The sequence below is a fragment of the Gymnoscopelus microlampas genome, assembly GCF_963454915.1.
Source record: "Gymnoscopelus microlampas genome assembly, chromosome: 11".
NCBI classification, from domain to species: domain Eukaryota; kingdom Metazoa; phylum Chordata; class Actinopteri; order Myctophiformes; family Myctophidae; genus Gymnoscopelus; species Gymnoscopelus microlampas.
In genome coordinates this window covers 17282681-17309631 of record NC_139948.1, presented here as the reverse complement: position 1 = coordinate 17309631, position 26951 = coordinate 17282681, and the positions used below count along the sequence as shown (strand labels likewise).

Below are 26951 nucleotides of genomic sequence, written 5' to 3'. Positions count from 1 at the left end.
AGCTATAAATGCTTACTGAAGAATCTTGTTGTTCTATTGTGAGTAGGCCATCCGAAAATCTGACATATTAACGCTTCCAAATATGTTCTGTGTCGAGAGCTTGCTCGCAACGGTGCTGGAGTTCTCAGAATTCTCTTGTGGAGAATTAGATTAAAGGTTAAAAGCAAAGATGCCCTCTTCACTTCTAACACTAACCTAATTTAACTAACTTAATGCTAATATAGCTGTATAAAAGCACTTAGTACGCTGAAAGTTTTTTTAATATACATTTTATATTTACTTCTATCATTCTTTAAGAAAGTATAATTATTTAAGAAAGTAGGGCAGATTATTTAACTGTTTGCTTGCTTATCATTGAGCAACAACCATTTTTTATTTTATTTTTTACCTCACTGTGAGGCTTTTATTGACTTGTGGCTTGGAATTGAAAATGAAGCTGGCTTCAGTGAAGTGTTTGAAGCCTCACAACATCCCTGTCATGTTAAAGTAATATGCTTATGTTAGCTTATGAAAAACAAACTTGAGTAAGCAGCCTGGACTACATTTGCTGGCACACTGCTGAGGAGTCAAAGAGAGCCTAAAAAGAGACCTCTTGATTCTCAAAAAAGCTGAGTCAGATACCAAAACAGGCTTTTGAAGAGGACTGTTTTAAGACTGCATGAATGGCGGTCCTCCTACACTGGATTAAACTTTGAGAAGCTTTTATCTTAAAGGCTGCAGTTCAGAGATAACATGCTCAACAAACTTCTTATATTATCCAAATATTACGGTCATGAAGATTTTACATGCATGTAATGGTCTCTCTTATTCCTTGTTAATAATATGAGAGGCTAGATTCCAATGAGCAGAAGTCTGTCTACATATCTATATGTACACAGTCTGTGTAGCCTATATGACTGCGATTTAGCTTCAAGGATACTATGGAGTTCTCATCTTTTAAGGAATCTGCTGCTTATTGTTAAATGTCAAGCCCAAAGGAAGCTGGATATCAATTTACAGTAAGCTGATAATAGTTTGTTCCACACATTTTATATGTATTTTTGAATCAGCCCCCTATGCACAAAAAGAAGTAAAAAAATATATAAAGGTTTTTAATATAAAAAAGAAAAGATGTCTTCAATATATTTCCTCCTACACTACAAAATGTAAGGTGGCTTATTGGAACTAAAAATACATATATTGTTTTTATTGCTTTGGTTGTTTTGTATTGCTTGGTGGTCTGCTGTTTTTAACATGTCTGTAAAGCACTTTGTAACATTGTTTAGAAAAGCGCTATAAATGTATTATCATTATCATTATAATAAAGTTGTTGTCTGAAGATTTACTTTTTTGAAGGACGGCTGTTGGTCAGTTGGATGATTGGTTCGTACACTTAACACTTAACTCCCAAACAAGATATCTCGAAAACTTAGCAGAAACCTGCCGAGCACACTCATGTAGTCATGTTCCTTGGAGGAGGGGAAGGCATCTCCTCTGCTCAGCTATCACACTTCCTTTCAAAGTCAAATGCAGTTTCAAAGCTCACACCAGTCAAAGCAAAGCAGTTTCTAAAAAGTCTGATCAGCTATGGAGAATTACCACAACCACCAGGCCATCAACACCTGGCATAATATGCATGAAGGGAGACAAAGGTGAAACGACTGTGCAGGCTGTTCAATCTTTGTGAAGACTGCAATACCTGTTATACCCGTTGTCAGAGTACCCATTGTAACTGTCTGTCTGTCTGTCTGTGCCTGAAAGAAATTCCGCTCATATGATGCATACAGAACATCCCTTGCAATACTGAGTGCAAAAGAAAGGGGGTTCAGTCTTATGAGCAATATTTGCACAGATGATATCTACAATACTGTTGTCCAATGTAAATCATTTGATGATCAGCATCAGTGGGCCCCCTGGGCCCTGTATCACTTCTTGAGCCAATGGTGTGTACATCACAACATGGTTGAGAAGCCACTGCTCTGCCATGCAAGCAAGGAGGCAGATACACCTCAGATGGAAATCTTGGTAGGCCGTGTTCCATCCAGTGGTGTACAAGTAAAAGTCCTGAATTAAAAATGTACTTGAGTAAAAGTACAAAAGTGTTGGTATCAAAATGTACTTAAAGTACCATTTTCAAATGGCCGAAATGTAGGGTACGTATGGGCTGAAGTGGTTAATGTATGTTTTGTAATAATCAAAATCTACAAAGTAACAAGTAATTCAAGTTTTCAAATATTTGTAGTGGAGTCAAAGTACAATATTTGTCTCTAAGATGTAGTGGACAAGTAAAAGTACTGAACATTGGAAATACTCCAGTAAAGTAAAAGATACCTGTGTGTGTGTGTGTGTGTGTGTGTGTGTGTGTGTGTGTGTGTGTGTGTGTGTGTGTGTGTGTGTGTGTGTGAGAGAGAGAGTGTTTGTGCGTGCGTGTGAACTGTTCTCTATGAATTAAATACACATGAGTCAGGACCACAATGGAAATAAGGATAAGGCTTTCCGTGTAATAATCCTTTTAGCACCATTGTATAATGGTACCACTGTACTATTTGCAAACTATTAATAAAGTATTATTATTATACTAGAGTTTCGGGGGGCTACGCCCCCCTCAACACCAGCCGCGCACGGGGCTTTGCGTTTGTTGGTCCCTCCGTGTCCCTGTGTCTGTATCCGTGTAGCTGCAGCACAGAGTGGGCAGTATAGATGGGGATTATGGCTGTTAGAGGCATGTACGCGCACGGGGCCCGCGTGGGCGTGTGTATATGGGGGTAGACAAATTGTGTAAGTAACATTTGCAAAAAGGGAAAAAAAAAAAAAAAATTGTAAGAAAGTGTAATGTAAAAGTTACAAAATGATGAAAAATAAGTAGAAGAAATTATATTTTGTATGTTTCGCGGACCACCAGGGGGTCCGCGGACCCCCTGGTGGTCCGCGCGGAAATCGTGGGATGAGAATTTCCAAAAGGAAAAAAAAAAAAAAAAAAAAAAAAATATGAAGGTGGTTGCTTGTTTTTCTGAAAGCTGGCGAATGGCAGCCCTTTCTGCAAGATGGCGGCCGCCTGGTGTTGTTGTGAGTACGTGTATGGGGGGGGGGGGGAAGACACACACAAACTCCAGAAGACACACACAAACATACACCATCTACAATGGACGAACTGAGCAGCAATATAGACATTCACCACACGAACGTGCATTGTTGACAAAGTGATTGCACAGCCGCTGCAGGCATGACAACCAGGTTAGCGTTAGCGACATGGCAGCTATCACAGCGCCCTGTCCGTCGTGCTGCAACTGCCTGTGATGGCTACAGCAGTAACAGCAAGCTGTCTGCGATGCCATTGTCTGGAGACTGCTCTTAGCGTGACACGACCAATGAGAGTGAGCGCTGTAGTTGTTGCTAAGATACGGTGGCGTCTCTGCCCCATAGCTTGTAGATCTCTCACACATGATTGGCGTAGGCTGCGTTGCCAGGTCGGACTTTGTGTCTAAGCAATGGTCGGCTTATTTTTGCGCGCCTTTGGGCTCGTTTGCATTGTGCGCACGGCAGCGCTTGTTTAGCGTACGTCAGCGCGACGTGGCAACGGACGTGGCAACGTGAAAGGTGATTGGCTGGTGAAAAGAAACACCCGACGTTACACCAGAAATGGTGCCTGGAGAAAATGGTGACCAAAAAAAAAGTTTGGAAAAAAAGGAAAAAAACCCCGCAGCGGCTGCCTGCTGTTGTGGTGATGAGGTCGTGCGCACGGTAAACGGTACGAAGCTGCCTCCCCTTCCGTTTTGTCCGACATTTGGTGAGTATAATTAATTATGTTGCGCGGTGGAAAAGGTGTAGTGAACAGTGAGATGTCCCCTACGCGAGGCGTAAATTCAGTGCGGCCGCCGTGGCGAGTCAGTAGGCGACATGTGGTCTGGCGGTGCGTTGTTTATCCGATAACAGAGCTGTGGGGTGTCACCACCGAGGGTGCGGAAGTTGCTCGCCATTTATATAGTTAGATTATTATTGTCGATATGATGGAAATTCCAATTCAATCATCTATCCCGCTTCTTCTTCCAACTGCGTCAACCTACAGAGATAGACAGGCTATGCTGTCCAATCACGGTTGTCTCTTTGAACTGGTAGTGGCAACGGACGCCCATATTTCAGTGTTGCCATGTCCGCTTATTATAAGCAACCTTGGGTTTATTTTTCTGTAAAGTTTATGTTGCTTATAAATATTAGTGGTTGCCTTTTTGGGCTTGTTTCTAAAGTGTAGTTTCTTATTTTGGGCTTGTTTTATGTTGTTAAAACCAGTGTTTCTCAAACATTTTCATGTCAAGGACCCCCAAATGTATTTGTCTGCAGACCCCTCACCCTCCCATCTGGAAATATTTTATTCCAGGGACCCACATACAAGATTTGTGGTGTTAAAATGTTTCAAAAATATTCCACAATTTCTTCAAGATTCTTTTTTTAAAATAGCAGATCTACAATCTCACAACGAGCTTGTAGATTGGCTATTTTCATTTTCATTTTTTATGCATAAATGGCTCATGTCGCTTCTTTTGTGCTCGTTTTCATAGACCCGTTTGCTTGTTTCTAAAGTGTAGTTTCTTATTTTGGGCTTGTTTCATGTTGTTAAAAAACAGTGTTTCTCAAACATTTTCATGTCAAGGACCCCCAAATGTATTTGTCTGCAGACCCCTCACCCTCCCATCTGGAAATATTTTATTCCAGGGACCCACATACAAGATTTGTGGTGTTAAAATGTTTCAAAAATATTCCACAATTTCTTCAAGATTCTTTTTTAAAAATAGCAGATCTACAATCTCACAACGAGCTTGTAGATTGGCTATTTTCATTTTCATTTTTTATGCATAAATGGCTCATGTCGCTTCTTTTGTGCTCGTTTTCATAGACCCGTTTGCTTGTTTCTCTCAAACAACCTGGTAGCACCGCCCGTATTCCACCAATCACGTCAACGCATTTCCCAGGAGGCGGGACTTCCGTGTGATGGCATAAACCAGGCTCCAGAACGGCCTCCCCATGCGGTTCAGGGTTCGGAGCTTATTGCAAAGAGGTTGAGTTGAACATCGTGAACTAAAAGGTAAGATGTGTAAACATTTATTATCGTATTCTACTTGTAACTCAGCCTTGTAGTTTATGAGACTACGCAGTTATTGAGATCACGGTCAGCTAAATATGTGTAGTTTTCATAAGTCTCCATATTGCTATGATGAAAATCATTTCATTGTTTCCATTAGATTGCAGCTAGCTAACGTGTTTAGCTAAATAGCTATGCTGCTACCAACTAGCTGATGTGAGCCAGTCCAGTGTGGTTGTTTCTTTGTTGCTCTGGTGGCAAAATGTTTATTTCGTGGAAGGAAAAAAAAACGTGGAACCTAAAAAAATAGTTTGCTTCGCGGTTCGTCCCATTTAGCAAGGTAATGTTCGGCGAACTAAAGACAGTTTATGTTAGCTTACTAGCTAGCCACGCTAGCATTGTTATGCAACATACACAATACTATAGACTAGCATTTAGCCGGTTAGCCTGGTGCAGCATCCCTATAGTATCAACTACCCTAGGCAGAGTGGTTGTTTGCTACTATGTGTTACTTACCTATTACACTTGAATCTGACTAAATTGTTATAACCTACCACTGGTTGGTTGGCAAGGAGTCACATTGAGGTTTAAAAAAAAAGTGAGACATGGCAAAGATGGTGCCAAAGCTATACAACAATAGATCTAAAAATACTGAACAGCATTAGTACTACAGGATTTAAAAACATGATTAGGGCATAGACGGCGTATCCATTATACCCTTTAAGTAATAAGGTGTTACATTTTGAGTTGCAAATCAGTCCACGACCGTGGACATTGATAGAACAGCAAGACAAGCAACCACTTTTCAGAATGTATATTATGGCTACTTTGGCTACCAACATAAAAACGTAAGCATTTCGTTACATGTGATAGCTTTACCAGTGTTTTATCCTACGCAATGGCTGAACTAAGAACTAAGTTATACACAATTCAGTGATGGATCCTATATTTGCCAATCTGTGATGCTTCTTTAAAGTTGAAATACTGGGGGCCAAGCTTAGATAAAGTAGATGAACATGCAAACCTGTAAACAGTGTCAATAGTGAAGCTGAGACATAAAATAATCAATCAATTAGGGGGGGGGGGTATTTTTCATACATATACAAGTAGAACATGTTGGAACAAGCCCAGCAACTAATCCTTCCTAGCAGGCATGCAAAAACAAAACCATGTTATTTGTAAAGCAAATGGCAATACTAAGGTGTGAATGGCCATCCCGCTACATGCGGTGAAGGTGATGCAAATTGTCGCTTTGGCACCGTTCCTGCCAAAGGAGTGCTTAGATTCACAACTTACAATTGTTTCATTATTACAGACAGACACAATGGCTGAGAATGATGTTGACAACGAGCTGCTCGACTATGATGATGAGGAGGAGCATCAAGGACCCCCCACAGAAAGCGCCACTCCGGCCGGCAAGAAGGAAGTGAAGGGTTCATATGTCTCCATCCACAGCTCTGGCTTCAGAGACTTCCTGCTTAAACCAGAGCTGCTCCGTGCCATCGTCGACTGTGGTTTCGAGCATCCTTCTGAAGGTGAGGCTGGTTTAATAGCTTGGGCTTTTACCAAGTCGATTGGTAGGATACGCTGTCCAGTGACATGCTGAGGAATTGGCTCTGGTCCATAGCGTTAGGAGTTCTCCTTAACTCTTTGATAATGTGACTCTTAGGGTATTCTTCTCGTACCGCCGATAGCGCAGTCTCTCGACTAGTAAAAATAAAGAATACACTTCTGCTACTCACCAAAACAAAGAATACACGTTCGCTACTCACCAAAACAAAGAATGCACTCCCGCTACTCACCAAAACAAAGACGGTTTTGCGGTGTTGAAAGCCTACTCTCCTCTGTGGTAAAACTCTGAGCCGCCCACCTTCTGTCTAAAATACTTCTTGGCCAGAAAATAAAATATTCCACCACGAAAAATGTTTTAGTTAGTGTTTTTGTGAGTAGAGAAAGTGTATTATTTATTTTTTAATAAAGTTGAGAGACTGGGCAACCGGCGGTATGAAAAGGATGAAGAGTCACATAGCAACACTATGGACCAGAGCTACTGAGGAGCCATGCCTGACCTCGATGGTTGGGAGAAAAGTCTGCACACCGTCTTAGATGCTCCCATATATTTGTTCAAGGCAGACACACAGCGTTTAAACCTGCTGGAGGTATACCTGATCTCCAGCAGGTCTAAACGTTTTCTGCCTTGTGTATTCAGACTATTCACAGACAAAATGCTTTTGTCTGTGAATAATCATTAAAATAGTGCTGACCTAGCATAAGCTGTCGTGTACTACAGCACTGAATGCGATTTTCATTGTTATGTAGGCAGTTAAATGCAGTAACCTGTTTTCTTTGCCTTTGTCACAGTCCAGCATGAATGCATCCCGCAGGCCATCCTTGGCATGGACATCCTCTGCCAGGCCAAGTCTGGTATGGGCAAGACGGCTGTGTTTGTGCTGGCCACACTGCAGCAGATTGAGCCGGTTGACGGACAGGTCAGTACCTATGTTTAAAAGGTTGACTGTCTGTGCTGGTTTTCTATATTTTTTCTTTGACATTTTTTCTTATTTAACCAATTGAACCCTTGAAATAGCATCCCTATTCTGGGGTACACATTTGCTGAAAGTAGCTGACTTAGCTGAGGATCTTAGATGACTATTTCTATGCATTTGATGTATTATCCCGTGTTTACCTTGCTTACTGTAAATCGCTCTGGATTAAGAGCATCTGCTAAATTGTACTTACAAGATCATAGTACGCTGCCCACCTTGAGAACTTGTAGATGAGCTATTTGGTGGACAAATTTGGTATAGAGGGGGGGAAGACCATGGTAGCTTTTCAAGATGCCGGGGCCAACTGAAACATGCATCTTTCAACAAACAGTCAGTGGAGTCTAATGTGTGTTGAGTGTTAAAACTTTCTAACACGCTAGTCTCATTCTAATCAGTTTCATGACTGAAAACCTGATTCCACACCATTGTATTAGGACTAGCAAATACCTACACACAGGGAGTGTCTCTGAGTCACAGGATGTTTACATGGCACTTGCTTATTGATTAATAGAACACTATGTTGGTCAGATAGACAAAGAAGGTACACATAATTCATGTTTAAATAATTTCAAAACTGCAAGAACATTTTACGTAATTATTTATCATATTGGAATATGATTTTTTATAGATACATTGACTAGCTGTGACCCAAATGCTTCAGTTAATTTCGATATGTCAAGTGAGACTTTCAGGCACAATGTCTGTAGTGCTCTAAAGTAACCCCCCCCCATCTCTTCCCCAGGTATCGGTGTTAGTCATGTGCCACACACGAGAGCTGGCTTTCCAGATCAGCAAAGAGTATGAGCGTTTCTCTAAGTACATGCCCACCGTGAAGGCGGCGGTGTTCTTCGGTGGCCTGGCCATCAAGAAGGACGAGGATGTGCTAAAGAAGAACTGCCCCCACATTGTGGTGGGGACACCAGGTCGCATCCTGGCCCTAATCCGCAACAAGACCCTCAACTTGAAGAACGTCAAGCACTTTGTCCTGGACGAGTGCGACAAGATGCTGGAGCAGCTAGGTATGCAGTCGCTGTTCGATGCCAATGGCTTTGTGCAACCAGTCTGATTGATGATCTAGATCAGTGGATCCAAACTGTTACATGTCAAGGACCCTCAGATTAATATGTATTTTGCCGCAGATCCCCATCTGAAAAAATTGGTACCACAGACCACCATAAGAGATTTGTGGTGTTTACAAAGTATACATTTTTTTAAAGCGCAAGTTCAAGATTTTTCAAAAAATCAGAAAATAGCTGCTCTAAAAGCTCTCAACTCTTGAATTGTGAGTTTGTAGATAGACTATTTTCAAATGGCCAAAGTGTAAAATAGGGTCAAAGTGACATGAGCTTGAAGCCTACTGAATCCTTTACAGGTCTACTTGTTTGTAACTCGACTTGTACTGTGTGTTTGTGTCAGACATGAGACGTGACGTGCAAGACATCTTTAGGCTTACACCCCACGAGAAGCAGTGTATGATGTTCAGCGCTACCCTGAGCAAAGAGATCCGACCAGTCTGCCGGAAGTTCATGCAGGATGTGAGTATGCTGATTGGTTTTGCAAGGCAGTGGTTATCTGAGTGGGGTCTGGGGACCCCCAGGTGTCTTTGAGGTGTGTTCCAAGAAGTCCCCAGTTAAATAATGACTAGTCTGTAACTCTGCGAGTTTCCAAATCGAACAAAATGGACCCTTAAGGATCCATTTGTTTACATTTGTACACTCAGAGTTACAGGGGTCCATGGCATAATGCCAACCAAACTGGGGGTCCTTGATGTCAGAAGTTCGAGGATCACTGGTGTAAGTAGTCATCGCCAGTTCTCTGGACCTGAAGTGCTGCTGTTTTTCCATCCTACCAGGTGTAGATTGTCCCTTGATCAGATGTAAGCTAGTAAGTCTGAGAAACTGACTCGATGAAGTATAGCCAGCTGTATTATGAAATAATATATAGCAGAAGAACTCGGCAACGCTGCGCATGAAATCAAGTGAAGTGTTGGTGTACTTCGTAGAGTGTGTCTGTAAGGACAGTAGATAATGCAATTCATGTCCTATTGGCATGGAAAACCAGCAGTACTTTAAGGGCTGTAGTTTAGGAAACTATATAGGCCTACTATCTCTAATGACTTTGTGGCAGCTTTGTTTGAGCAAGATAGACTTATTTGTAATTTCCTTAAGAGCGGAGCCATCCGTGCCAAGTGTAACTCTATTCCATTTGTGCCAATAGTTGGTTAAATCTATGAGTCTTCCTGACTGACATAGAAAACTGAATGTCCAGAACCAAATAATGCAAAGTTTGTTTCTCCAATAATTCCTTGAAGTTTGTTCCATACCCAACATGCGTTCTCCTTCTCTTACAGCCCATGGAGGTGTTTGTGGACGATGAGACGAAGCTAACACTCCACGGTCTCCAGCAGTACTACTGCAAGCTGAAGGACAGCGAGAAGAACCGCAAACTATTTGACCTACTTGATGTCTTGGAATTCAACCAGGTAGATTTCTGGGCTTATTTTGGTATTATTATTATTATTATTATTATTTTTTTTTTTAAATGTGTTGGCTTGTTGCCTTTATTGATAGATTACAGTAGGCTGACAGGAAATGGGGGGAGAGAGATGCGGGGGGGGGGGGTCACGCAGCAAAGGTCGTCGGGCTCGGGGGTCGAACCTGCGACAGGCTGGCATTGCAGCCTAGGGTGCCTGGACCTGTATTTTCTTTTTCGTTAATTAACACAGTGCCCTACTCTAAATATTGAAATATCAAATTTTCTGGCCTTGGATAGATGTTTAAAAGGCAATTTTGTGGAATTGTGTTAATAAAAAAAGTATAAAGTGAAATCTGTGCAAGCAGATATTTAATGGGTATCCTGTATCTCGACCAGATGGTACACAATAAACCTACCACATCGGTACGGTCATAATCGCATCAAGGATTCCAAGCTTGTCTTGGCATTTCCTCATACCTTCCTGTCATTCTTCACTGCATTGTTTGAGATGTTTAAACCTTTTATTTAGTCTTGAATCCTCTTTCTACTACTGCTACCAGGGAGCTTACAATACACACTGTTATCTGTTTGCTTTGTGTGGTGGGTAGTCCTGTAATGTGTTCTCTGTGCCACTAGGTGGTGATCTTTGTCAAGTCAGTCCAGCGCTGCGTGGCGTTGTCCCAGCTTCTAGTGGAACAGAATTTCCCTGCCATTGCCATCCACAGAGGAATGGCTCAGGAGGAGAGGTCAGTCTTGCACACACACATACATTTTCCTCTTACACCCACACATGCTTCCCCTCCCTCATAAACACACATTCTATTGAGCTCCAAATGCTGGGTATGTTTACGGAGCAGGAAGCCTCATCAATTAACTCAACACATCATTGCCTTCAAAGGCAGGAGGGGAGGTTGGACTGTAGCAGCTGTGTTGATAATCTCTTTTTGCGCCTCCTCCTCAGGCTGTCCCGCTATCAGCAGTTCAAGGATTTCCAGAGGCGGATCCTGGTGGCCACCAACCTCTTCGGCAGAGGGATGGACATTGAGCGGGTCAACATCGTATTCAACTACGACATGCCAGAAGATTCCGACACATATCTGCACAGGGTGAGGGACTGCCGGGAGGCAGGGAAAAAAAACACAAGAGTACCTGTTTGTTTGTTCCTCATTTGTTTTCCATGTTTATCGGCCACTGTGGTTTCTATGTCATTTGGCTCGCAGATGTATTGCGAGTTGCTTGTTGGGCTATCATGAACTTGTCCCAGAAATTAAAGATCAGTTGCATACATAAAGACGTATAATTTAATTCGATATCAAACAAGCTCATGAAGGCAACCAGTCTAGATGATCAAGATACACAAAGATACAATGGAATGACCAATGGAGACACAGTAAATTCCCTTAAAATCAGTCTCATGTGATGTTCTCTTGTCCTCCCTGGCATACAGGTGGCCCGCGCGGGTAGGTTCGGTACCAAAGGCCTGGCCATCACTTTTGTGTCTGACGAGACAGACGCCAAGACATTGAACGACGTGCAGGACCGCTTTGAGGTCAACGTGGCTGAACTTCCAGAGGAGATTGACATTTCCACCTACAGTAAGTCTACTTCCCCCTAAATGTCTGCCGTCTCCAGATTCAGGGTAAAATTGATGAAGTAGACCTTTAATCACATTAATCCTGGCTTTGCTATTTTGGGAATGTCATTATCGTCAATCATTTTCAAAACTTTTCACACAAATAAAAATTAAATGCCATGAATAGCAATTTTCAGTATTTTTGAAAAGCATAAATGGGGCTTAAAAGTCCCTGTTTGTAAGACTTGGCAGACTTGTTGGCATTGTGATATTTGCACCATGTTGGCACAAATGTGACATGAGCATCAAAGAGGCTAAAGCTGCACTATCACAATAACATGGCCCGTGTTCTTAGAGTATCCTATGACAGCTAATCGTTAGTGCTTCATACTGCTAGTCCTAAAAGGCCAGTGGGATTATGTCAGCTCACAATCGCACTCCAAATAATGAGCTGATGTTATGACTCATTGAGAAAGGCTGGCAACCAAGCAATTGTTAGTGCAGTGTAACTGGAGAGGCCTGGGCAAATGGAGTGTCCTTATGCATTTAACCTGCTGGTGAAAAGTCTGAATGCTCAGCTGTTGCTCGTCATAGAAGCGGTGATCTCTATGAATGCTGGACTCATGTCTTCTCCTATATTTCTCTCTTTCCTTTTTAGTTGAGCAGTCCAGATGAGTAGTCAGTCCAGGGAAAAGACTTCTCCTTCCTGTGAATCTCTTGGTGTCTTGTGCTTGGAAGGAAAATCCACTTCACTGTTCAAGGCTCCTGCTTGTCAATTATGTTCAGCAAACCTTTTTATTTTAATGTTGTTTTTTTGGGGGGAAGGTGTTTTAAAATCAAGTTTTAATTTCTCATTACCGTGACTATTTTTTGGGGTCTGAAATTAGACCTTTTTATAAAATGGCAGTTAACTGTTGTGGTCTGTGATGCTATGCTTTTCTTGATTTTAAAGTTTGTCAAAATCTCAAGTAGAGCTTTAGAAAATCCACAGAAACTGTAGTTTTTGGAAAATACTTCCACTGTTTTTAAGCTTCTACACATGTGTGCGGTTAAAACATGTTCAGACTAGCGCATTGACTTAAGATTTTTTTCATTTTATTTATAATTGTTTATCACTGCACAGTTTTGTTTTTATATATTTCTGATGGTAATACATTGAAATAATTACTCCTGTAAAAAGTATATTTTGGCTTACAAGGCAGCTCTGTGGTTGGGACGCTCATAAATTGTTGAATCCCTCCAGTGATTTCTGTCCTTAAGAGGACTTCTGATCATGAACCATTTGAATCCCAGCATCCCTATTCTAGGTGGAAATTTTGCCTAAAATAGCAGGTCTACAGGCTCGTAATACGTTGTGAGGTTGTAGATCGGCTATTTTCGCCAAAGAGATTTGGTGTGGAGGGAGGGACCAAGTACAAAGCCTACCCGGTCAACTAAGTATTAGTTAACTAAGGGTTTGAGTGGTTAAATTGAACCTTTGTCTACTGCCAACTGTGTAATCGCCCAATTCTCAGTTTGTATCTCCAAGGACACGATCTGCTTCAGATTTTTAAAATAAAACCAGAAACAATTGTCTTTAATTGTATTGTCTGTTTTATGAGCCAAGAGGAGGATACAGTATACCGGTGGTCCTCAAAGTGGGGTCCGGGGACGCCCTGGGGGTCTTGACATGAAAAAGTTTTAGAACCACTGCTGTATACTGCCCAAAGGACCCTGTCTGCCACTGGAACCATGGTTCTATTTTCTGTGGATTATATTCCATTTGGATTAGTTGAATATCTACCTAATGGCAAACATGTCGATGTGATAAACTATCCTGTTTAATTGTTCAGAAATAACCTGAGCACAACAGTGGCGCTGTTGTGATTTATAAAGGTATGATAGAAATATTCTTCTTATGTAATTGCCCAAGATCAATAGGAGTGAACCAAATTCTTTATTCAAAATTCAGCATGATGAACACTACCTAAAAATCTAATTTAGAACAACACGAACAACACGACAACCAAACCGGGTGTTTTTTCATGTAGGTTTGTAAAAAAAAAAGGTAAATAAAACATGTTATTTGAAATGTGTGTACAATTAAACTTTATATACGGTCACTAACATGACTTCAATATGGCAGTTAAAGCTCACAAAGTGTGGGACCCCGGCCTTGCTCAGTGCTAGTTATACATGTACATGGACTAGATCAGCTTTTACTCAGTAAATGGAATGACCTTTATACAGCAGATACAAATCTAAACACAATAACAAGGCATCTGTACATAGCTGCTCTAAAGTGTCCTGTTACAAAACTACAGACCTACTTAAACCATTTAAACCACAGCATCTACATAGGCAAATAGGAAATGGTGACATTGATAGCATTTGTCAAAACAATATTTTTTTCTACTTTATGTTGAAATTCCCAGTTTTAAAAGCAGCTGAGTTTTCTTTTTTTTACTGTGAAAACATTTTTCTTTCATTTAATTTAAAATGCTTAAACGTTAAAACAAAATTATGATGGCACAAGGACAACATATTTTTGCTGAAATGTAAATTACAAATACCGTACTCTATACAAGAGAGAATAATTTTTGAAAAAGACCTTTCTCTCCATTTTGGCATTAGGTCATGAGTAAAGGCTGTTATAAGGTGCATGAGAAACCCAGGTCCCAGTAAAGAATCTGTTTGGGCTCTTGAGTCATACAGTAAGGGGTTTAGGTTACACCAGTTACAGAAAAACAAAGAATTCCTCTCCTTCCAACTGTTGTTCTGGTGCTTATGAGGCTCTATAACGGGCCACTGTTATGTGTCCTTAGGCAGGGGGCCATCAGTGACCCTACCCATGACCTCGTCTTTAGTAGCATCATAAAGCCCTCCTCAGTCCTTTTTCAAAACGAGGGTGATGTCGTTGACATCACAGGCACCGAACGGCGTTCAGATACAGATGCCACACAAACATGAAGTGACATGAGTATGCGTTTTGTTTCGTTAAAGTTAGCGTGCTTCAGTTGCTGTTAGATTACAGGCCAGATTGGGTCCTGGAATGGTTTCCAAACCCGCTAGGCACAAATTACATGTTTACTTCAGAAGACGCACTTTCTCAAATTTTATTTTTATAACAAACCAAACAGAGGGTGGCTGATTTCGTCTCACTACCCCTCAGAGTCAGGATTGTAATTTGCTCGGAATTAGACCCCGTTGACTCCTCGGCGCCACAATCCCCGGCTTGTTCCTCTGGTGCTTGCTAAATGTCTCACTTTTTGGTGGAGGGCGGTAGGCCAGGCAGGGGATGAATCCAGCTGTGTAAACGGCCCTCGACATTTCACCCACTAATGGATACGATGCCTCCACCTGGACAGGTTCAAATCTGTCCCTTATACTAACCCCCCCCCCCCCAAAAAAAGAAAGAAAATAAATCGTGGTCATCATCATCCATCATTAGATGTGGCTTTCTGGCTACAACTGACCTCTGACGTGACCAGGGAAGGGTCAAGCTCCTAGGTCTGTGGGAGTTTGTCTCTCTGCCCTCCCGTTGTTGACAGCTCTCAGCTGTTTTGTTCCTCCTTTCGCCCCTTCCAGCCATGCCGCGACTGCTCCAAACATAGCAGCAATTCCCCCTTTCCTTGTTGGCATCTTGTCTGTCTCAACAATAAATACCATGGAATAAATACCATAAAAACATACATGCTTCCTCCCCTTGGTTACATCTGAGAAATCCCCTTCCGGCTTCAGAGCTCACCGTTTCCAGTCTCGTCTGTAAAGTCTTTCCCAAGTCTTCATTAGTTGGTCAATGTCCAATGTGCTAGACCTGACAGACAGATTTCAGGCCTACCTCGTGTCTTAACTCTTTCCAATCGCCGTCAGAACCACGTTATGTCCACTAGTCAGACCTATTGCTCGATGACTGGTATGACTACACCCCATCAGCATGTGTGTGTGTGTGTGTGTGTGTGTGTGTGTGTGTGTGTGTGTGTGTGTGTGTGTGTGTGTGTGTGTGTGTGTGTCCACTCTCTGGCTCCATCGTTCCTCATAGTGTGGGTTCATTCTCAGAGTTCAGGAGCATGCAGTGCACGACAGCAACATAGCGGGTTGGAACCGTGTTGATCTAAAAAAACAACAACACTGCGATAACTCTGGCAGAGCCAGAAACTAGCAGTTGTCAACACTAAAGTTAGATGCTTCTCTGTGTCCAGAATGTCCAGCAGCATCCAATTCAATATATTCTGCTTCTTCCCGTTTGCACCTATGAAAAGTTCACCAGGAGGGACAGTGATTCATGCTCCTTAGGTCTACTCATAGATACACTATTCTATAAGGTGGGAGGGGGTGGGCCTGGGGAAGGGTGGTTAATGTCTTTGGGATTGTGTGGGGGAGTGACGTGGGTCAGGGGTTGGGGAGGAGGCATCTAGTCGATGAACTTGTGTGTGTCACCGTAGAGCCACCTCTGCGGAGGCATGACTGCCTCGTTCAGGTGGCTGCACTCGTCGCTGCACTTGCAGGACTGGATGAACATGACGGACTTCTCAAATCGCTCTCCGTCAGCGCAGCCGAAGGTCACAGTGGCGGTTCGTGTGCGACGGGGCGAGCAGCAGCGGCCGTCCCTGCACACGCCGCAGTAGTTGGGCCTGTAGAGGCGAGTGCTTCTGCAGCCAGCGTAGGACAAGCGGTGGGGCTCGGGTGCCTTGTGGGTTCGGGAGCACTTCCTCCCTTTCTGTGGTGAAAGAAAAAAGAGAAGGGGGCAGTGAAAGGTTAGTATAGGACCTATACTAACCTCTTTCATAAGAAAAGTGATCTATACTAGGCAGCGGAAGCACAGCTGCCGCACAAAACACAAAGGGTGAGAGATTGAAGTAGGACAACACGCCTTTCCAATGAAAGAGACTGAAACAGTATTCTGTGGACTCAGGAGGGAAGACTGCAAGCCACCACTCGTCCACATAACATGGCTTACTACTACAAGAGCACTGAGTCACAAAAAACACTGTTAATGTGACTAGGTGTAGAGAGAGAAAAAAACTAAGTGATGCTCAGAACAACAGATGAGAGCCGGAGAGAGCCTCCAACGCCAACGAGGGTTACAGGTTGACACAGCTACACATTAACACCCACAGCAGCTCCAGAAACACTGACACCCGATTTATACATAGTTGTGCGCCGGTGTCTCGCATCGGAAATAGACGATCTATAAGCTCACAATAAGTCACGCAGCTACGCATTGTGAGCTTGTAGATCGGCTATCTCCTATGTGAAACACTGGCGCACGGCTAAGTGTAAATCAGGCTTGGAGCAGGTGCATAACAAGCCATCAACCCATTCCCACATGAAAGGATGATAGGAGGCGTATGAAATGTGAGCATGCAGAGGCAGCAGGGGAGTGAAGAGCACAGCTACAGTACATACACAGTCAAATCCTCAGTGTTAATTCAACTCTGAGTGTACAAATGTATAAATGAACACAGAAGATTTTACTTTGTGCATAAAGGATCACAGCTTTGCCTTTCATTATCACCTGATGGAAGGTGTTGTATGTATTTAAACTTAACAATAGGATTTCTATGTGTTATGCAATTTAAATTAAGTAACATTTAAGAGCAAATTTGGGTTCTGGACAGTAATATGCAGGAAAGGAGAACAATCTCATTACCAAACATCTCCATGCTATCAGAAACAATGTATCCATTTTAAATGGACATACAGCTAATGTATAAAACCCCAAAAGATCTTGTTTCAGACTTTTCTCCTTACATCAGATTAATTCGATTAGATTGATTAATATCTCATTATAGTACGGGGCCAGTGAGGGATGGTATATCCTGACCTGAACAGGTTAAACATTTAAATGCACTTTCGTATTTTAACTTAAAGGGGAAGACCACTCATTTTCAACATTGAACTATGTCTTTAATAATAAAATAATAAAAATAGTTCTAGGCAACTGTAACATAGAGGGGGGGGGGGACGTTTTTCTTATTTCCACATAACAGCTCTAAGGTGTATTAAAGACATAGTTCAATGTTGAAAATTAGTGGTCTTCCCCTTTAACCTTTATCTTAATAATGACATGTCTTGACCACTTTCAACCTGGCATACACATACCTCTTTTGGGCACATCATTATACATCTTTCTAAAATCAAGAAAATAGCCAATCTACGAACTCACAACCAACCCCTCTACCAACCTATGTTTTGCCTATCCAGTCGTGGAAAACAAAATAATTCAAAGCCTAGTTGACCATTTGCTCAGCAGAAATCTAACCGTGTCGTGATTAGTCAGATACCCTTCCGGTCTGAAGAGCAGATGACAGATTCCTGTTCTCAACTTTTATGGGGCGGAATTACGCACTCTGTAGCATTCGAAAATTGTGGAAGAGATAGTCTGGCTTAGAGACTAGTTCAAAGGGATCAACATGAACTTGGCACCAATTTACAATGAAGGGAAACCCAGTCTAGATCAACCGTGCCGACAGGCTGGTGAGAAGTATTTCACCCACACAGCAACAGAACCCTGAATAGACGGAGAGATGAAGAAAGAGCTGCATCTACGTTGGGTCACCAGGGCGGGGCAAGCTAATGAATACCATGATATTAATATCAATGTGACCTCTCTTGGGTGCATTCCCTTCCCTAATGCTATTTGGCACGGTGGCTGAACAGCATAGTTGTAAGCCATTAGAGATAGTGACGTGATCTATCGTCCAAAAAAACCCTCAAAAGTCATGTCAATATGTGTAACACAGACTCAAAACCTGCCCACGTAGGCTCCTTTGATCTGAGAAGAAATACGGCAGAAGCCCTCTCCTGTGTGTCTCTCCTATGCGGTGTCTCTCAGCGTTCTAACCTGTCTGAATTAGATTGTTATGGTCTGTAATCCTAAAACCATGTCAGATTGATTCCCAATGCTTTTACGCCATGGCGCTGTAGGCTAGCTATATAAGGGTCTGCCCGTCTGTGTGTCTGTTTGTCTGTTTGTCTGGATCTAATCTCGCAAACCACTGGAGATATCAGTGGCAGATTTCCATGCAATTATTTTCAATATTATGATTTAAAAATATATTTTAATCCAAAACCCTAATGCAAAATGGAGACTTTTCTCTGTTACCGAAGGGACTTTCTATTTTCTATTAGCTCATCAGCTATTGTCTCTGCGTGTACAAGTATAGAATAGGGCTTAAAGGGATATTTCACTTTCAAACATGTTTGGGGTAATTTTTTGTGAGCACCCCAGACAGTTTTTAAGTTGATTGATTCAGTATTTAGATATTTGATATACATTTTATCAGACACGCCTTCCTATACAAACCCGTTGTAACTTCAAACTCCATTTTAACTTTGACAGATTCATCGAAAACCCTCGTCCTTGGTTCTGGGGACTGATATTGTCCTTCTAATACGTGAGGGGCCGTGTTTTTCAATTGCTTTTTTTTTCCAATTTTCAATTGCTTTTTTCATAAATGTTATTACACTTTTGTATTTTATTTCATTTTGTTCATTTTCCCAAAGATATAAAAAAAATATATGAAAAAGTAATTGAAAAAACACGGCCCCTCACGCATTAGAAGGCCAATATCAGTCACCAGAACCAAGGACAGGTGTTTTCAATTAATCTAAGTTTGGAGTTACTATGGATTTATATAAGAAGGGCGTGTCTTGATAAAATGAATATCAAATATCTAAATACTGAATCAAGCAACTTAGAAACTATCTGAGGTGCTCATAAAAGCCTGAGTAGACGTTACAATGACCCCAAACATGTTTGAAAGTGAAATGTCCCTTTAAGGGGTTATTGTCACCAACTTCCCTCACCCCCTGGCTCCGTTATTTACCTTGACAGGAATGGACATGGAGCTGCAGGGACGGACGTTGCACAGACGGGTCTCCTTCACCAGCTTACACTGGGCGTTGTCATTGGTGACACGGGAGGAAACACCCATCCCACAGCTCCGTGAACACTGCGACCAGGAAGTGGTCTGAACCGCGCACTGATCCCCCACCTGTTTCCATGCTGGAGAAAACAGAGAGATGTAAAGATGAACAGGTGTGTTTGTGTGTGGTGGGGGGTAACAAGCAAAGTGAGGCAGAGAGACGGGGTCAACCGAAGTAAAAGAAATAGGGGACAGAGGGCCAGATGGAGAGAGAGGGAGTAAAGAGAGGCTGAGAGCGGGCAATGCAAAGTACACTGGCCTCATTCAGCCAACAGGCAACACTGACGCATAGACAGGGTGATTACAGAGAGGGGAAAGCTGGGTGACAGAGGTATGTGCTGTGTGAGAGTGCTGTGTGCTTGTGTGTGTGAGCGCGCCTCTGGTGTACAAGGAGGCAGTGGAAAACACACTGCACGCTAATACACACACACACACACACGCACGCACACGCACAGATGCAGAGGGGAAAACTGAAGGTGTCTCACAGTGGGGCCGTTTGTGCGTCAGGGGGGTTTAAAAACCTACAACACAAACATGACGCTTTGCCGTGCGGAGGAAACAGACGTGGCTCTAAGGCGACATGCCGGCGCCGTATCTCACCTGCCAGGTGCTTGTGACCTCGAGGCTTGTCCCACTTCCTGCCCGCCTCCACCAACTCGTTGCCCAACGTGTCCTTGTCTCTCTTGGGCTTGTACGGGTATGGCTTGGGGTAAGCCTTGGGGTAGTGCTTGGCGTAAGTCTTGGGGTAGGGGTAGGCTGGGTAGGGCATGAAAGGGTAGGGCGGGTAGGCCGGAGGCTGGGGACGACGCTTCACATCGGACACGACATCGGTACCCCTGTGGCAGTCGATGCTGAGACAACACTGGCCTGGGACCTTGACCAGTCGTGGGGCAGGGCAGGAGGGAGAAGCCAGGGGCACGTGGCTGGGGCACAGGGGCACGCAGCCCACCGCCCCGTCGATGCACGTGCACTGGTGCTTGCAGCCGGCGCGGAAATCCTCGCCGTTTTGGTACATGCGTCCGCTGTACTCGCAGGAGCGGCCATCTGCCTTTGCTGTGACAAAAAGCAAAAGAAATGCAGGAATGGTTAAACCGTCACTATGTCACCAAAACTCACAAATGGCGAATGTGTATAAAGAGATTTGTGTGTAATGCCTCAACAACAAAGGAGAAATTAATGAAATGAAAAGTTAGGAAGGGGATAGATGAAAAGAGATTGAGAGAGAAAGAGAAAGAGAGAGAGAGAGACACACTCTCCAGTTTTATGAAGGAGGCCCTATTCTTAGAGCACAGAGGAATTTTGACTTGTTTACGGTGTCATTCCACTGAAGTCCTCTCTGGGACTCCCCACACAACACCCCAAATACCCCCCTTTATATAGCAACACCCCCAAATAAACACGCATATAAAAATACCACCAACTGTGTGTGTATGTGCATGTGTGCACTTGGTGTGCCTCTGTAGTGTGTACACAGTGAACTACTTATATAAATCAGAGAGTTGGCTGGCTTTCAGTCCCAGCCCATGAAGGTGCTCTGTCTTTGAAACACGGCCCAGGCTTCAGACCTCAAAGACAAACTGCATTGGCTTTGGCTTAGGGGCCCTGAACCCCCAGCCTCCCCACCCCAGAGTCACACATTCCCTCACCCAACCCTGATCTCTGCCCAGAAAAACTCATGCCACCTTTCTTCATCGTTCAGGGTTTGAGTTGATTATTTCTGCATTGTTGTATAGGGCCTGCAACTATCGATTATCTTCTTAGCGATTGTTCTATCGATTCATCGAATCATAGAGAACCGTCCCAGTGAGCCATAGTCGGCTATTAGACCTATATATAGACGTCTATATTATAGACGTCATTTCAACGGCTATAATATAGACGGTCTATAAATAGATGCTTAAAAAACAGCTAACCAACGTCTAGGCTAAGCCTAGACGTCTAAAAAGCTTTCACTGTTAGACCAATTATAACCCGGTTTTAGCCTAGCCCTTAGACGTATTTTAGACATCTAATAGCCCGAAGAATGCTCAGTGGGGTGGCTTTAATGTTTTTGTATATATCAGCGAATTGTTTAACCACCTGAGCATTCATTTATACTTCGCACAGCAGTGTGGTGCACAAATATAAATTGTGTTCATTATTATTATTTCTTTTTTTTACTTTTAGCTTGTAATGACATTCCAAATATTTGGATGCATTATTAATCAATTATCTTTATAAAATTATCGATAATCAATTATTCTTATAATCAATTCAATCGAATAGTTAAATTAATTGTTGCACTCCGTCTCCTATTGTTGTGCGTGTAGAAAATACACATGAGAAGTGATGCTAAATTACAGCATTACACATTTAGAAGTCTTTTGGAAGACATGGGGGGAGAGAGGGCTGCTTGCTTCGTTTACAATTTGCTGAGAAAAGTTAATAACAACAGACAAAAAGGCAAACAATATCCAAGAGATAAAAAATCGAATGTTGTTTATTTCAAACATACCCCTGCAGATGCCGTGCGTGCGGCCAACGTCGTTGCCATAGTTACACTCCAAGCCTTTGTGGTGGTCGCAGGGCCGTCCTTCATGACAGTCCTGGTTAAGCTGGCCGGCACACACCTTACAGCAGCCACAAGCGTCAGGGACCGAGCTCACACCAGGAGGACAGGACGGTGGCCCAGCCGGACACTCACACACCATGGGGCAGCGGGCAGTCACCTAGAGTAGGGGCAACGGTGCATGGAGGGCATGGGGAGAGGAGGAATGGAGGACAAAATTATTGGGATCATAGTTTGATGATGCATTCACTAGAATTCTGTCTGTGTGTGTGTGTGTGTGGGGGTGGGGGGGGGTTCTCCAAGGGGCCATGGCAGCTGTTTGACTTGTGTTTCACAGATCACAGAAATTCCCTAAAGTGTGTGTGGCTTGGATATTCCCTGAATGCCCAGCTCTGTACAGACTGCCAGTGGGGTGGATATCTGTGGCTCTCTGTCGCCTTCCGCTTGGCATTCGCCAGGCCATCAGGGATGAAAGAAATGTTCTGACCAGCCCCCTTTTGTTTCTCTCATCCCCTCTCCTCCAAGATGCATGCGCACACATCCCTTCCACCAAAGCTTCGCCAATAACTCAATGCCTCACTAGGTATACTGTGATCACAAGAGACTCTCTCAGCCTGCCTGTCCACAGCCGGATCACCCAAAGCGATCCCTTCCGACTCCTGACTCCGCCACTCTCCTAATTACGGCCAGAGGGAGGAGACAGGAGGGAGGGGAAGGGATGAGAGAGGGTTGTCCAAATTGTTTCCGCACAGCAGGGTTCTTCTATTTTCAGTCCAGAATGTGTGTCAATTTTCATCTATGTTTGTAGTCCCACCATGGCACGGCTCCTGGTGTGTCACCGAGGATTAAAAAGCCAGTGAGAGCCAGTTCTTCAGCTAGGCAATTATTGGCCAAGAATCCAGGGGAAAGATGGGCACGACCAAAGCCCCGTCACCTGCCTCTGTCCACTCATTGTGTTGGAGGGGTATCAGGTGGGCAGACATGGCAATGCAGTGACACAATACAGTGTCAATAAATACCATTCTATTTTTAACATTATAGGTGGGTACATTTTAGCATAGGGAAAACCTCACATTAATACAGCATTTATTATAACACATCATAGACGATAACCTAATACGGCCTAATTACACAGTAAGCAACTAAACATCCATTTGGAGCCTTTTTTCACACTAAGGTTTTTTTTTACTGTGCAGTGTATGATAGGCTAATCAGAAGCACTTGAGTTTAATAAGAAACCAAAGATGGAGCAGGAAACAGCATCATGATGATTCATTAGTGGTACAGTCTGCAATGGTAACACTTTCAGGATAACATAGAGTCTGATGATTGTTTCTTTCTTCTTGTTTGGACACACTACTATAAATCAGTGGTTCCCAAACCTTTTAGCTCGAGACCCAAAAGAGAAATTTGATGTCTCAGGACCCAAACTAGTGAAAATAGCCGATCTACAAGCTCACAATGCCGTGTTGTGAGCTTGTAGATCTACTATTCACACAACTTCTTAAAAGTATTTCCCCTCTAATTAAAAAAAAATAGGAAACAAAAAATAAAGGGGTACTCGCGACCCATACAAATTGGTCCGCGACCCACATATGGGTCCCAACCCACTGATTCGGAAACAGTGCTGTTAATAGTAGCCTACCAGTGCACACGACTGAAATCCCGACCATCTGGCGTTAAAACTTGTCTTGTTTAGTAACACTGACACATTATAACAGAAAGAGGGAAATACTTTGCATCGTAACCCAGCGAAGACAGCCGATCAAATCCGTCACCGTGGACAGACACAGCCTCGATGACCAGTCAGTCAGCACGTGAGTCGTTATTCTTTATGTGATTGTGTGTACAGTGGTGTACAGTAAGTTACTTTAAGTAACTAAGTACATGTACTCAAGTACTGTACTTAAGTGCAATGTTGTGGTATTTTTACTTTACTGGAGTATTTTCAAGTTTCAGTACTTTTACTGGATCCACTACATCTCAGAGGCAAATATTGTACTTTTTACTCCACTACAATTATTTGAAAACTTTAGTTACTAGCTAAAGTAAAGTAACCACTTCAGCCCTATTCAAACTTGAAAATGTTTTAAAAAAAACTTTCTGCATAATGAGAACGATGTCGATAACGATGTCGATCGATACCAATATGATGTTGTACTTTTTACTCAAGTAAATGTTGAATACCAGACTTTTACTTGTAACAGAGTATTTCTACATTGTAGTATTGATACTTTAATAAGTAAAACTTGAGACTCATGTTTTGAAACATGATGGAAGAAGTACTCATGTCATGAGTACTTCTTCCATCAGCTGATTGTGTACCGCAAACTTGTCCGGTGTGTATAGCCTAATAACAGAAATCATCACACTTACCAAGCTGACGGTCGTCATGTGAAAAGCCGCAAGGAATAATAATAATATCCTCATGTTGTCAGGTGAAAATTGATCGATAAAAATGGAAAAATATGTTTTAAAAATAAATAGATAAATAAATAAACAGCTTCCTATATTATATTGTAATAAATCCACCACAACAGCCACCACCAAAACAACAATGGCTTTTGTCCACCTGGGTAATTCCAATCATCCTTTGGAGTCCTTTATCACCTGTTAAATTTCATCGATTACAGTTTGAGGCTGGTTTTATATTACCCCCGTGCGTTTCTGTGATGGCGCCGCCCACACCGACCGCCCCCGTCCAATCGGAGCGCAGGCGTGTGGCGGGGGTACGCCAAATGGGGCGGGGCTTCGCGTCTCCAAAACGGAGGGTTGAGGTTTGGGGCGTGGCCAACGATGAATGCAGTCATTCATAAAAACTCAGAATTACTACATTCCAAAGAGGACCTGGCTTTTTGGTGTTTATTTATTTATGTTTGAGCGAAAATAATATTATTGATGCTTTAAAGTCGTTTTCACACGCATACCTCTGTCCGACTGCTGCTTTGTGAAAAGCAAGATAAATATACTCAGCTGCTCGCCTGTGCTACATTAATACTGGGGGCAGCCATAGAAAACAGTTAGGAATGTCCTCCCCCCTTCTATTTAAAAAATACCATGAGACAAGAGCGAGACAGAGACAGTCATGTATTGGGAGAGAGACCAGTGTTTGGGGCTGAGTTGGAGCATCAAGCATTGATGGAGTGATAGTGATATTGGAAATGATTGTAGTAATTCCCCTTCACAAATCATCACTCTCCTCTCCTCCCTCCTCACTTTCCATATCCTGTCTCTAGCCCCCACGTCCCCTCTCACCTACTCACACACTGCCAGGGTAGGATGGCTCTGTGTGAGGCCTTCACATCTCTCTCCCTCCCTCCCTCCCTCTCTCTCTCTCTCTCTCTCTCTCTCTCTCTCTCTCTCTCTCTCTCCCGCCCTCTCTTTCTCCCTCCCTCCATCTCCCTCCACATCTCTCTCCCTCCCTCCCTCCCTCCATCTCCCTCTCTCTCTCTCTCTCTGTCCCTCTCTCTCTCTTTCTCTCTCTCCCTATCTCCCGCCCTCTCTTTCTCCCTCCCTCCATCTCCCTCTCTGTCTCCTCCCCATGCAGCTCCATACAGACCTGTATTTACGGAGGTAGTGTGTGTGTGTGTGTGTGTGTGTGTGTGTGTGTGTGTGTGTGTGCGTGCGTGCGTGCGTGCGTGCGTGCGTGCGTGCGTGCGTGTGTGTACAGTGATGGCACAGCAGAGCGGAGGTGAGAGGTGCCTGGCTAATCGTCCGTTCACCCCCGCAGACACGCACACAGGAAACCAGAAATCTACCTGAGCCAGTGCACAGGCGAACCGACACACACACACCTATGTGAAAGGGGCTAAATACACACTCCACACACACCTATACTTCTGAGGCACACCATTAAACTGTTCACAAGTCACGCACGCACACGCAGAGGGGCGCTTGTTCTTATTTGCAGAAGGGAGCTGATGAGGGAGGGAGGGTTAAATTGTTGATTTCCCCTGCAGGTTCCCTGGGATGTGCAATTAGGAGGTGGGATGCGTGCAGTGATTTGTGCTAACGAGGAGCATGAATAACCACCCCCACCAAAATACACACACACATGCACGCACTCATGTACATATATGACCCCCCCCCCCCCCCCCCCTCCCTTCATCCTCTCCCAAATCACCCTTGGACGCTGGTGTAATCAATGTGTGGGGACGTGCACACTGCCTGTTTATGATGATACATGGTACACATGTAACAAACACCCCACTACACACACACACACACACACACGCACGCACGCACGCACGCACGCACGCACGCACGCACGCACGCACGCACACACGCACGCACACACACACACACACACACACACACACACACACACACACAAACCCCATCACAGAGGCCTACACAGAAAGCAAAATTATGTATTCGCTGAACCTTCATCCTCTCTCCCACACAATCCATCTCTCTCTGACAGTAAACGGACATGATGTAACTGGCCTATGTAAACACTCATGCACGCACTCGGTTGTGCACGTACACATACACAAACACACACACACACACACACACACACACACACACACACACACACACACACACACACACACACACACACACACACACACACACACACACATGCAGTCACACTACACTGTGTTGTTTTATTGATACTGAAGTTCCAGTGACTCATCAGAGACTGTGTCCTTTCCACTTTGGTCTCAGCCGCTTCCATTCCAGACATAATAAACAAACACAGACTTTCCAATACACAATGCACTGTAGGTATGTATGGGAGCATGTGAGCGCACACACACATGGAAACATGCATTCCCACACTACAGTATACACACGCACATGTACTGCTGCACGATTCTTGCTCAAATGTGAATCACGA

General features: G+C 43.3%; 3 protein-coding genes across 3 annotated transcripts in view; 2 read left to right on the top strand and 1 right to left on the bottom strand.

Moving 5' to 3' along the window:
- Nucleotides 1-4964: 4964 nt before the first annotated feature.
- LOC311054901 (ATP-dependent RNA helicase DDX39A) lies at nt 4965-13225 on the top strand. The gene is made up of 10 exons (XM_084070912.1): nt 4965-5059; nt 6372-6591; nt 7418-7545; nt 8345-8621; nt 9019-9137; nt 9953-10084; nt 10714-10823; nt 11039-11183; nt 11525-11672; nt 12309-13225. Exons 2-10 carry the CDS (start codon nt 6381-6383, stop codon nt 12323-12325), a joined length of 1287 nt encoding a protein of 428 aa, XP_083927038.1. The 5' UTR covers nt 4965-5059; nt 6372-6380; the 3' UTR covers nt 12326-13225.
- A 341-nt stretch (nt 13226-13566) lies between these two features.
- LOC311054902 (CCN family member 1) lies at nt 13567-24712 on the bottom strand. The gene is made up of 5 exons (XM_084070913.1): nt 24485-24712; nt 22055-22268; nt 20161-20613; nt 19462-19640; nt 13567-16349 (listed from the first exon to the last, which is right to left on the bottom strand). Exons 1-5 carry the CDS (start codon nt 24536-24538, stop codon nt 16044-16046), a joined length of 1206 nt encoding a protein of 401 aa, XP_083927039.1. The 5' UTR covers nt 24539-24712; the 3' UTR covers nt 13567-16043.
- Nucleotides 23853-26951, top strand: part of txn2 (thioredoxin 2) — a 19774-nt gene continuing 16675 nt past the window's right edge. The window contains exon 1 of the mRNA XM_084070915.1: nt 23853-23925. The gene's annotated coding sequence lies outside the window, so the exon portion shown is untranslated. The remainder of the gene's footprint in view (nt 23926-26951) is intronic.

Bases quoted from the DNA above. Each gene is read 5' to 3' on its own strand.
- LOC311054902 (XM_084070913.1), bottom strand. From the start codon at position 24,538: ATGAGGATATTATTATTATTCCTTGCGGCTTTTCACATGACGACCGTC. The intron at 20,614-22,054 runs GTATGTTTGAAA...TTTTTGTCACAG, and splicing joins CACGCACGGCATCTGCAGGG to CAAAGGCAGATGGCCGCTCC. The intron at 16,350-19,461 runs GTAAATAACGGA...CTTTCACCACAG, and splicing joins CCATGTCCATTCCTGTCAAG to AAAGGGAGGAAGTGCTCCCG.
- LOC311054901 (XM_084070912.1), top strand. From the start codon at position 6,381: ATGGCTGAGAATGATGTTGACAACGAGCTGCTCGACTATGATGATGAG. The intron at 9,138-9,952 runs GTGAGTATGCTG...CTTCTCTTACAG, and splicing joins GCCGGAAGTTCATGCAGGAT to CCCATGGAGGTGTTTGTGGA. The intron at 11,184-11,524 runs GTGAGGGACTGC...CCTGGCATACAG, and splicing joins CCGACACATATCTGCACAGG to GTGGCCCGCGCGGGTAGGTT.